Raw genomic sequence first — 12,664 nt, 5'->3', positions numbered from 1 at the left:
GTCAGATTGTGGATCTGGTTCTTACCCTGGGATCTCAGCCAGATCTGCCCAGTGACCACTTGCCACGTGCCTTTCCACTCCAGCAGCAAGCTTTGCCCACAGCACATCTGTCCTCGCTCTCTGCAGTTCCCACATCCTGAGACCAGGCATGGGGTCACTGGCAGTATAGTCAGGTGGAGGAGATCCCACCTGGGATCTCCATCCCACAGTAGGACCTGGACAGTTTGCAGTTTATTACAATGCTTCTTACAAGAGCTGATCAAGCTCCTGCTGTGAAATTTTCTTCATTCCTTTCCCTCATTTATAGCAATGCCAGGCACAGACACTTCAAAGTAAATGAGATCATTGTAACTACTTTCTCTCTGTAAATACATAACTAGTAAATTTAAGGGGGCTGATGGAAAGTCCCTAGAAGCAAGAAAACTTGAACACTGCAAAACATCTGCCTCAACCACTTCTTACAGGCAAAAGCTACCATGCCATGCTCAGGGGCAGTTTTCATCTCCTGATTGTTCCTTGTGGCTAAACAAAAAGACCATTGCTTCAGCAATACCTGTGTGACCTGTGTGAAAGTGTATTTCAAGAGCCTCATAGACAGGGGACATCAATCACAAGATGGGCTAAAAGAAGCCTGCAGTGAGAGTGACTGTCTTGACCTTAGTGGTGGGTATGGTGGGGTGGTACATACCCACCACTTCAATAGTAATAGTTCCTTACATCATCAGCATTTACAAGTAAAGCACATAGAAAGCCCAAGTGCATGTAAAAAATCCAGTGTGCTTTTGGTCTAGGTTAATAAAAAGCCAAATGCATACTTAAGGTTGCATGTGGGATTGTCAGAAAAAATGTGTCTCTAGCTGCTGATGAAATCACCACATTGAAAAATTTGAGATGCAAGAATATTTGAAAAAGAAAATAGACAAAGTGAAGATGCTCCATTCCTGCAAATACTTACCAAAAAAAATAAAAATGAAGGGATAAGATGATTACAGAGTATATAAGTACCTTCACTGAGATGGAATTCAGGGTTCTCAAAAGCATAACAAGAATTAAAGCCAGAAACTGAACCTTGGCAAATCCAGACTGAAAAATAAGGTATAATTTTTTAGCCTGAAGATTTAATTACCAAGCAAAGTGATGCATTCTTCTTCCACTGACACCTAGATATGAGATCTGAATGCTTTTCAGTGTTGTATATTTCAGTTGGGTGCAAGTTATTTGGCTCACCAGACATAAAGTTGTGAAAGTCTATGTACTGCGTAATACAGGCAGTAAGAACAGATCATGCAATTGTCCATTTTAACCTTAAGAACTATTGCACTAAATTTAAAAAGCTTGGATGACTTTCTGAAGAGTAGTGCTTGGTAATTAATCTGAGAAGTAAGTGCTACAGCATCCCTTTAAAAGAAAGGTCTTCAAGCCAACTGCACCTTATTGAAGGAGAAAGTCCTTGAGAAAGGCTGTGGGTGAGATTCTGGGTTTGGAGGGCAATAGCTAGTTAGCAAGCTACAGAAATGCTCCAGTGTATTGACACCTTAAAAATATACAACCATGCTATCTTTTACAAAAACTAAGAAATACCTATGAAGACTCACAGGCAGATATATTATAGCTATTCTGTATTAGATGGTAAAGACACTTTTGAATGGAATTTGATGAGGAAACACTTCTCTACACCTGTTTTGAAAACTCTATGTGCTAAAAAATGTTCAAAAAGCAAAAAATGCTTTGCCATCACATATTTTGTTTTCTTTTAATTTTCTAGGCTGGCTTTCCACGTTTTAAGCAGCAAAATAACCCAGTCTTTCTTTGTTTCAGTGGTCTTTTGCAATGCATGTCAATTATCTTGATGGAAGATACTGCATGGTGTGTTATTGCCGGGTAGTGATTAACTTTCAGCCCTCATTCTCTACAGTCCTCTTTCTCACCCATTCCTATGACTCTGCATTTGTGAGAGAAGATGGATCCACTCATGCCAGGTGCACTTGAAGAAACCACATTTGTTGATGTCCTATTAGTGCCTAAAGAGTTCTCTGCATTTTTTTAAATGGGAGATGAACTTGATGAGAAGAGAAGCCTAACCTCACAAGCTCCCCAGTTCAAACCCATCTGTTAACTGAGCATTTTGCTGTCAAGATTTCCGGCCATTTGACAACAAACCCCCTACCAGCCCAGTTGACAGTCACAGAATCCAGTGATCAAGCTGGAGGTTTAATAGGTTGTTGTTATTTATATTAGTGTTTTTTTCCCTTTCATAGATTAGTCCTCAACTACTTAATATTCAGTGCTTGCTGCTAGCACTGGAGAGACACATCTTGTTTAAGAAATGTGTGAAGTTTAAGTATGTGAATGAGGAACTTCTAGAAATAGCAAGTGTTGATATGAGTAAGAAATCCATTGCACAGCCATACATGAGTTTCAGTTATCCTGCGTTTTTTTCTAACTGAGATGGAGATGCAGATACAAAGCATTAAAGAGGGAAAAGATTATTGCATGGGACTACAGGGATCCTGACAAGAATTGGTGATACAAGGGTGTCTTTTGCAATTGCAAGTGTTGTACTCTCACTTTGCTAAATGACTTTACAGCAGCTGAAATCTATTATATCTAGATGTATAAGTGACAGATTTTTTTAGGTTAAGAGATCATTGTTACTCTTGGTTTCCTGCATAACAGAGGCTATACATAATGTTTCACATTGTGACTCTGTACCAAGCTGATGAATTGAGCCAAAGCTTTTGTGGTTTTTTTTAAATGAAAATGCAGTTTTGATTTAAACATTGTAATTGAGAAAGTTAACATTTATTTTGTGATTTTTACCATTTAGTCTGTATTAGTTTGTTTAACTTCATAATGTAACATGAAAAATTGTAAATCAAACTTCATCTAATTATAAACCAAAACTTCTACCATTGTTTGAAATCTGCAGCGCAGTCAGAACACCAGTGTCATGCTTGTCTGACAAAATGGATTCTTCATAAAGACATGCTCATTGGCATTTACTGTCCAGCTGTCCTCCATGGACTGTGTCCTATGTTAACGACACAATGCCAGGTGTGTATTTCTGGTATTGACATGATATCCACTTTTGCTTCTGTTCCTCTGGAGCTTCTTCAGTATTCCTAAATTTATTTTATTTATTTACTAATAGAATTCCTGGTCCATTTTAGCAAGCAAAAAGTCTGTTCCTCTCTGGTGACAAAATATTTAACAGCAAATGGTGGTCTTTAAGCTTAGGTTTTTGTACCTGCTGGAACCAGAAGTCAATAATTTGTCTGTAGCATGTAAACATCATTGAAATATTTTTGCTACTTCTTCATTTTCTGCATGCCTGAAGGGTAAATAAACACTTTTCCAGCAAAGCAGCCTTAACTTTTTTTCCTTTTCCAATGTGCTTTTTTTTCTTTTCCGGTATGTACACAGAAGTAGCTGACTGCAATCCTGTTGACAGTGGAGTTTCATTGATAACCAATACTTGATTTACTGATTGCCAAACAAGCTAATTAAATTAGATGATTGCCCTTTCTACTTCTACTTCAGTGACGGAACAGCCATGGCTGTGCCCACCACTTTGGTCTCACTGGACATTAGTATGAAACTGGACATTAGATGGAAATGCTTATCTGTGAAGCAGTGGCATTTGTGATAACATCTGCAGCACTAGTTTGCTGAGTCTTTACAAGGCCTTCAATGGGAGACTGGAAAACTTATTTCTGTGTCCCCAGAATATGACTGGAAGTCCTAGTGTCTGATACTCTGCTGCTTCATATCTTACATAGTTAACCAAAGATGTTACCAAGGCAAACAGTAACATTTGCATTGGGACTATCTAATGTCTAGGGCACTGAATAATTAAGATCAGCACAGACTTTTATGTCAGCATCTCTGTAAATGTCATTTATTTAGATTAGTACTGGGTCAGTTAAAATGTTTCTGTTCACGCCATCCCGGACAGAACAGAGAAATTCCCACCTTTTAGAGTTGTTTTCAGCAAATGAGGTGTACACCTAAGAAACAAACACTAGCTCACATCTGTTTGTTCAGACAATATCTGAATTTTGGCCCAAAGTCAAGTTACACATTCTTCAGAAACTCATATGGCTATCAGAGAAGCACGGGGATAGCACGCGCATCTATCAGCTAAAGTTAGCCTTTGTTCTGAGCTGAAACCTGGAAGCAGCATGATTTTTTTTCAGCACTGTTTATTTTTCCTCAGTGTTCACAAATGCCTTGACTCTGCAGCAGAAACACTTCAGTGACCAAGGCTGTCATGCAGTATTTTTCTCCCTTGCATTTTCTTGGAGTTGGTCTGCTGGACACCCATCAGTTATTGCAAAATTGGTGACTAGGAAAATACAAATGTAAAAAGTATTCACCTAACCAAATCTCCTCCTTCTCTCCCTCCTTGCACTGTCCTAACTAAAACTGTATTGCACTCTATATTGTATTTTTGGCCTCACAATGCTTACAGTGCTCAAATTTGTCAGGTGATTGGCACATGAAACTGTACAACACTCTTGGAAAAGTGAGCAAGCTTTGTAACAGGTTTTGCAATCAAGTGGCTTCTACTTGCTGCATGTTTGGTAAGGTTGGCAAGCACTGAGTGAATAGGGTGTAGCTGAGGGGTACATATTTGTTAAGTGTAATCATAGTTGGGACAAGATGTACTTTACAAAAGCCTTAAAGGTGTCATGGAGTGAAAGAAGGGCTGACGTGTTCACACCAGGGATTGCATGGAGTCTTACTAAAATAAGTCTTTGTGCTGCAAAGATGTAGAAGTGGATGTGGACTATCCAGCAATATTACCCTCATCAGCCTGTACTCAATAAACAAATGAACATTTCACTTTTATTTATTCTGGGGTTGTGGGGGGGGGCACTAGGGGCAGGGAGGTGAGTGGGCTGTTGCACAAAGTCTTCATTTTCAAATGCTTTGCAGTTACCTGCTTCTTCTGCTCGCCCAGCTCTCCTCTGGCTCAAGGCCCTACTAGTTTAGCTGGGTTTCAACTCCCCTTTAGGCTTAGGCAGCATTGCTTTGCAAGTACAGCCTTCTCTGGGGGATCACAGAGGCAATCCACTCACCAGTGCGCTGCTTGGCTTCTTCCCATGTATAGCGGGGTGTGTAGCCAAAATCCTTCTGTGCTTTTCTATAAGAAAAGGTGAATGGGGTGTTCAGTAGAGTGACCAGGTGACGGTTGGTGGAGGGGATGTATCTGACAAAGGGCCGGAGCAAGAAACTCATGATCTCCAGCACCAGTGAGAAGTAATACAACATCGTCAAAGGCATGGGGAGCTGAGGCTCAATTCCAAACCCCAGATCCTTGGTCAGCTCATAATTTAGGTCTGCATAACTCATATGAGGAGTGTCATCTGAGATGTAGTAGAACTTCCCCCTGACGTGCTTGGCTTTCTGTGGGACTCTCAGGGCTTTGGCTGCCTGAACGTGTGCCCAGGCAATGTTCCCCACGTACACAGGGTTCACCAAAGCCTCCTTACTGGAGAAGCGCAGGTAGACATTTTTGTTCAACAGACACTTATCCAGATGACCTTGAAGAAATGGACATCCTTCTCCAAAAATGTACATGGATCTCAGGGCACAAGTCATCAGCATGCCACCATCCTTTAGCATCTGGCCATCTGCTTTCAGCACAGAATCCTCTGCCAGTCTCTTACTTTGGGCATAAGGAAATTTTGATATACTCTCATAAGCTGTATCTTCGTCACCATTGAAAATTGGGTCACCTTTCCAGTTTGGACCTGTCACTTCTATGGTACTGGTATATATGAAGTGCTGAACATTACAGTAGACACATGCCTCCAGTAGTAGCTGAGTACCTTCGAAAGAGAAACATGCAAGTCAGTCTAGAGCTCCCCAAGCAGCAAAACCTGGGGTTTTTAGAGCATAAACAGCATCTTTGGCCTGAGCTTGTCCAGATCTCCCCTTTCTGCAGCCAGAAGAATCCTGTCCTGAACTGGGCAGTAAATTCAATGAAACCAGACCTGCTCTGAATCTGTATTTAAGTAGTATCAGTGCACCTTCCAGAGTTAAACAAGGGTGAACATTTGGTCTTAATTGCGTATTGTGGGTTTTTGGAATGCCAAGGATGAAATTTTACTCTTCCTTAACTTAGCATGGGTACTGACCACAGATTCAGAGGTTTGTGCCTGTTCATTGGATTGACTTGGCTCAAGGCAGAGAACCTTCAGAAGCTGCCCCTCACATTAAGTATTATCCATTCTGTATGCTGAAGCCCTTGTTTTCCAGGCCTGAGGATGCTCTTAGGTGGTTTGCTAAGCAGGGAAAGAAGTAATATAGGACCTGAAGGTTTGCTTCAAAATCAGTTACACCCAGTGCAGCTATCCACTGTTCAATTGACTTAAGAGATGGACTTGAAAAAACATGTCAAAACACGACATGATAACATGTAGCCAAAGAGCATGAAGTGAGGTGAGCAAAGTGGTGCTTCTGTATGTATGCCTCCTTTTTGGCATATTCTGGCTCTTGCTTACACTAACACAGGATTTCTTACTTGTAAAATCCTATCATAATGCTTTCATTGAGGGCAGCAGAGATAAACTGGCAAGTTCAAGGTCTTTCAAATAGCTGAGGTTAAACTAGGAAAACACATTGAAGGGGGAAATACATACTTTAATAAGTTGTGCTATTATAGTTACAATTAGACTCTTTCCACCCAGCTTTGAGGCAGAAATTGCCTTATTTGTTGTGCATGGTGCAGTGAGAGAGATTATGTGTGAAAGGGCCAGTGACTTCAGAACAGAAGCTACAGCTCAAAGACATTTGAAAATGTCTTTGGCAAAGGAGCACTAAACCAAAATGACTGATATGATATCAGAGGAGCGTGGCCTAAAATCTAGAGGATAAAATCAAACACTAGCAATGAGGCACATAAGTGATCTGCCAAGTCTGCTCAGTCTGTTACAGCAACAACTAGAGACAGAACTATGCAGAGCAGGCTAAAGAGAATATAATGATTAAGAGGTTCAGAGGAGAAGGAATATTGTCAACAAAATATGGACTCATTGAGTGAAAATACAAAGAATAGTGAACTCAATACTGCCAGGACACCAAAATTCCTTTTTTTTTCAAACTTGAATCAGAAATGAAAAAGAAGTTGGAACAAATGGGAAATAAATCTGGATGAGGCTTTAAGAAACATGAAAGAAGTGCAAAGAAAAAAAAGTCACACAGAACTAAATTGATGCGCAAAATGAGTTCATGCAAGTCACTGTTTAGATGACACACAAGCCAGGGTCACCTGGAAAGTGAATTAACAAAATACATTATTAAAAAAATTAATAGTTTAATTCCTGCCATCAAGGCCGTTTAGAAAGTGAGGGAAAGTAATAAAGTGCAGAAGGGCTAGATGAAAATCTAATGACCCAGCACGTTTCTAAAAAACCAAACAGTATCTGTTCAATATCAATTTCATCCAATTAAAATGTGGTTTATTTGCAAATCAGAGTTATAGGTAAAAAATGTAAAGATTCTTACAGTAATGGGCATTTGAATATCTTGCATGTAATAGAGTAAGTCTTCCATGGAGCAGGTCTCCATGGTTTGCTTGAACACAAAGCCCTTCTTGCTGAGGATCTGATTCACAGAAGGTACTTTAGTTAATTCCCATGCTTCTAAAAATTTATTTCCCTTCCTGTCTAAAAACATATTTCTACACTGAGGCATTGTATGACATGTGAGACAAGGAAAGCCCTGCATCAGGGCAAGTTTAACTTGTTTGCTTCTGTTCTGGGTTGTGAACATCCACATCTGTTTCCTTGAAACATTTCTATTCTAAAAGCTCTGTTTTCTAGGAGAAACAAAGCTTTCATCCTGCAAGCTTACCAAGTACATAGCAGCGTCTTGGCTGGTCAGAAAGCCAGTAGAGAATCAGAATGGAAATGGAAGGAAAAAGGGAAAGGAGGACAGCAGTATTTACTGCCTGACCTTAGGATCGGTTTGCATTTGGAGCTGGACTGGTGTGTGTTTTCATTCTATGAAATGTTATCAGCTAACCTTCACTGCTCAGTGGGCTTTTGTCACCCAGACCCAGACACTGTTGCACATGGTGGGGTGGGGAAGGGGGAGGTCAGAGCTAGAAGCTTTCCCCTTTTTGGAACATTTTAATATTTGTTTGATATTTTTGTTGGATTTCTTTATGATTTTTTCCCCATGGGTTTAGGCAACACATTCTGCTGTGAAAAAAACAGATGGTATCAGGAGTATGGTCATAAAGGCAGAACTTTACAAATCCTCTTTCTGAACTACCACCGATGTGTATTTATTTTTCATCCTATGCAATGCACAGATTTCCAGGAACTCGTCTCTCTGCTCTTCCCTCCTGGCAGGCACCTAAGAGGCTGCCCACTGGGCTCTAATTTGTGGTCACTGACAATCTGTAGCTTTGGCTGAGCAAAAATGAAAGGGTCTGGAAGCTGAAGGTACAGGAAATGAGCCAGGCTAAAACAACTAAAATGCCATCCCACTATTTTTGTGGTGCATGTAAGAGACAACTTGACTACAAAGAATTCTCCCTTGCTCTGAACACTGGTGAGTAGCCAATATTTGTAAAGAGGTATGTATGTTCCTTATTTTTCTGTGGAGAAGCCCTGTATCTGTGGCAGAGAACTGGGAAAACTCTTTATGTAAATAAGAACTTCTCCAAATCTTCTCCAAGCTGCTGAAGCAACACAGCAAGGGAGGTCAGTGTGCATGCAGGTCAGGCAGTACCAGTTCTCTGAAAGGCATAGATGGCTTTGGGATCACAGAGAAGGGGGTGAAGTTGTTCTTTCAGCAAATACATTTAAATTTCCTGGCAACTGATGCCACAGAGGCCATTCCTAAGCCAAAACCTTCCCCCTTCATCTGATCTTTTCATGAAGAACAGGGGCTCCTCAGTAGAAGGGGAAATCCTATCACAGAGTCACTGAAACCCCTCCCTCCTATAGCTTTACTTTTCTTGAGGGATTTTTAATTATGAGCTCAAGGTGAGAGAGCACTTGTTGCTCTTAACTGCTTTCTTGCACCCACAGACTTAATGGCAAATGGGAGGAAAATGAGAATCAGAAGAAGAAAAAGAGTAGGAAACAGACAACACAAGCTCTGAGACGTTATCAATGCAGCATTGCTGCAATTGCAGCCGAAGTCTGCAGTGTTTGCAAAAATTGAAAAATATACACAGGCAGGGATGCTATGTGGAGAGGGAGAATAAGAACTCGTTTCTGAAATGGGCATTGAGATTTCAGAGGTGAATTGCTTTCAGAATGTTCTACTGAGCATGGGTTTATGAATATTACCACTGAAGCCAGAGCCTGTGCAGAACTCAGAATGGGCATATGTAAGTGTTGACAAAAATGAATGATCCTGCAGTGCAAGACTGGGTGTGGAGAGGCCCAGAATCACACAGGACTGTACACGTGTGCTTTGCCTTCTTAGGCATGTCTGTGCAAGGTGCAGAACAACCCAGTTAACCTGGCTCAAAGAAACCACAGGTCAGGAGCTGCCTTCCCTGAGCAGATGGTGATCAGAACATAGCACACATGGGTTTGAGAAAGGTGCTTCACCTGCTTACCTGTTACATTGACTTCCCAGAGCAACTTCTTCTCTATGAGGCCCAAGGTGTCAATGAGGGAAGCCGTGTGGATGACGAGGGAGACCCCCCGACAGGCACGGTGCAGGAATGTCACATCTCGGATGTCCCCTTCCAGGATTTTCACCTCAGTTTTACCCTTGAACTCTGCAAGGGAAGCAGAAAATAAAGCAAAAGACCATACAGGCATCCTAAGAAGAATCATAGAATTTTAGGGGTTGGAATGGACCTTACAGATCATCTAGTCCCAACCCCCTGCTATGGGCAGGGACACCTCCTCACTAGACCAGGATGCTAAAGGCCTCAGGCAGCTTGGCTTTGAACACTGCCAGGGTTGGGGCAGCCCCTGAAAGGATTGGTGAAGGGCTGACCCTGACTGGGACGTGCTGACCACCCAGGCACAGGAGCAATGTTTTAAGGCTGGCAAAACAGAAGGCATTTTCCAGTGACTGTATTATCAAGTGCTAATTACAGCGCTACAGCATTTACCTACCATATATTTGGAGCCAATATTCAATATGTTTCTTTCATTTTTTTAAAGGGAAATCTTACCCACTGGTAGCATGGGCCTGAAACTTTCCTCAGGTGTGATTGTTTGAAAGCTCACAGGGGAGTAGCTAGGCACGTTCTGGTGACTGGCTGGCTATAAATGTGTAAATCCTAGTGTACTGAACAGCCAGGCACTGCACGTTCTTGTCTTCAAGGTGATGAATGATCTATCTCCACCCACAACATGAGAACACAGAGATCAGATCACACCTACATTCTGCCCCTTGACCTTGCCCATGTTGCAGGTCTTCTAATACATTTCACACAGTTCTGATGCATCTCTTTTTTTTTGTACCTTGGCTAGGACTTACTGTGCCTCTTGTGACTCCAGCTCTGGCTCCATTCCAGCGTCTGTGCTGTGGGGTCATTTTCAGTATGCATGTCTTTCTGGTTCGTATCTGAACTCTTAAGACTGTTCTCCCAAGCTACCTCCACACTGGCTTGCTTTAACTCCTGCTTTTGAAACCCTCTCCCTCCACAGTACCTAGTGCATGTGGCCCCAGTGGAGCTCTAGGTCTCAGAGACATCCTTCCCCTAAATTGTGCTGGGCAGAAGCATCCTCTCTACAGCCCAGAGCTACACTAATAAATGAGGGAACATAGGGTGATCATGTGGAGAAATTTACAGTCCAAGACAATGCTGCTTTCCTGGGAAGTCAGCTGGCATGGCTGCAGTAATGCCATGGGAGAGGGAAGTACTTTCTCAGCATGACCCACAGCTTTTAAGGAGGTGGTGTCATTACATCAAGTCCTCTTGGAGCCTCTGCTGTGGCTGCTCTAGATGGCTCTGCAGGCACAGCTACTGGTGAGGAACTCTGCAGCACAGGCAGATCCTCTCTTTTCCTCCAGCTTGAGCAAATGCCTCTTTTAGATAGGAGAAGAACCTGATTAATTTGTACCGCTTTTAGCCTCAGCCATGACTGAAATCTTGTGTATCACAGTGCTATGTTACCAGCTCCAAAGTAGGCAATATTTCATCCCATGTCTTTTATATGAAAGGCTAAGAGAGACAGCTGTTGGGATCTAGAACTGAGTGGGAATATTTTTTTAAACGGTTTTATCTCATTATCTCTATAGCATGCTAGAACGTAATCCTGTATTAATTTAATAATTATTCTGATGCAACAGGATTGAGGGGATTTTTTAAATCACAGACAGTTGGTCTAAGATGTGAGATTTGCGAAACATTTGCAAAACTGTTACTAGATCTAAAGTTACTGACCCCCCAGCACAGTTATTGCCACATGCTCTCCTCTGCTTATTTATTTTACAGAATACATTCATTTCCTAGGGCTCAATTTCCAGAAGGTTTACACTGACCTCTGCTTGTATGGATGCAAGTGTCAGACTGTAGGACTAGACTTTTTGTTAAGCACCTGGTAGCTAGATTTGCTCTAATAAACATTAGTCTTTGTATGGCCCTTAGGTTGACTTTCTCTATGAATAAGTCTTTGTGGGGTTGCAACAATCCCACGAATTGACATAAATGTTTTTCACAACATAAATTCTGATATGTGACCCCTTCAAAGTGACCACAGTGCCCAGCCATGAGTTTGGAAAGTGGAGGTTTTTATACATGCAAATCAAAGCTTTCAGGAAAAGCACAGAAGAAGCCTTTCCCTTTTAAAACTGATCACAGGGATAGTTAGTACCAGTCACTAGGAATCTGCTGTCTAGATGCTTTGTGCCTAGTTTGGGCTTGCAATTTAAGTTGTGTGTGATATGAATCAGGAAATCTGCTCCACTATTCTGCTTTAGCCAGCAGAAGTTACCATGGTAAGTACAATATAGGCCATGCTCACTTTAGCAGCATCAGCTACTTGTTAGGAATCAGTAGACTGATCTTCATTTGCTCTGGGAGGAGAGGAAAACTACAGGTGAGCTTGGAAGCAGAGAGAGGAAGGAAGAAATGAGTGGTTTCAGTCTGAGGTGGACAGCAGAGAGAAACTTGATTTTCCATCTACACAAATCATTGCATAAGGCATCCAAAAAGCACATGTGTGTCAGGTCAAAGGGGGAGGAACAGAATAAATTCAACTCAGCTCTCCATTTCTGCATAAAGTGATTATGAGAAGGTACCTACCCACTCGGAAAGATTTTTCTTACTTCACCAGTGGTTTTTGTGTCACCTGAGCTATAAGCAAACTCCCTGCTTGCTACAGGGTAGTTTTTGCTTGGAAATGCAGAGATTTCTCAATAAATTACAGTGTCCTGTTGTGAGCAGTGTCTGACTCAGCAATCCAGTCAGACTATTTGCCCTAAAGACTCTTTCTTTCTTCTATGTGTTATTTAAGGTTCAGGCAAATAGCAGTGTCTGTTGGACTTAGCTCGAATTTCTTAGTGTATGCAAGGGTGAGGAAAAACATAGCAATTTTTCCTCAGAAAAAATCCTGGAAATAAGCCCCCCACATTCCTTCTCCTTTTACTTTCCTTCTATTTGGAACAGTATTGGGTTAGCATTGCGAAGATCCTCAATCCTCAAGCACCACAGAATCTATCAGCATCTCGGAAA

The 12,664-nt window shown here is 41.6% G+C and overlaps 1 protein-coding gene across 1 annotated transcript in view; it reads right to left on the bottom strand.

Annotated features, from left to right (window-relative positions):
• Positions 1-4,834: 4,834 nt before the first annotated feature.
• Positions 4,835-12,664, bottom strand: part of LOC103801073 (3 beta-hydroxysteroid dehydrogenase/Delta 5-->4-isomerase-like) — a 10,819-nt gene continuing 2,989 nt past the window's right edge. Inside the window, exons 3-4 of the mRNA XM_009073475.1 lie at positions 9,587-9,751; positions 4,835-5,834 (exon numbers count right to left, since the gene is read on the bottom strand). Coding sequence (XP_009071723.1) covers positions 5,020-5,834; positions 9,587-9,751 — 980 coding nt within the window. The 3' untranslated portion in view covers positions 4,835-5,019. The remainder of the gene's footprint in view (positions 5,835-9,586; positions 9,752-12,664) is intronic.

This window comes from Acanthisitta chloris, unplaced genomic scaffold, assembly GCF_000695815.1.
Source record: "Acanthisitta chloris isolate BGI_N310 unplaced genomic scaffold, ASM69581v1 scaffold8884, whole genome shotgun sequence".
Lineage (NCBI taxonomy): Eukaryota > Metazoa > Chordata > Aves > Passeriformes > Acanthisittidae > Acanthisitta > Acanthisitta chloris.
The sequence above is the reverse complement of the archived record's forward strand: the minus strand, read 5'-3'. Positions and strand labels throughout refer to the sequence as shown.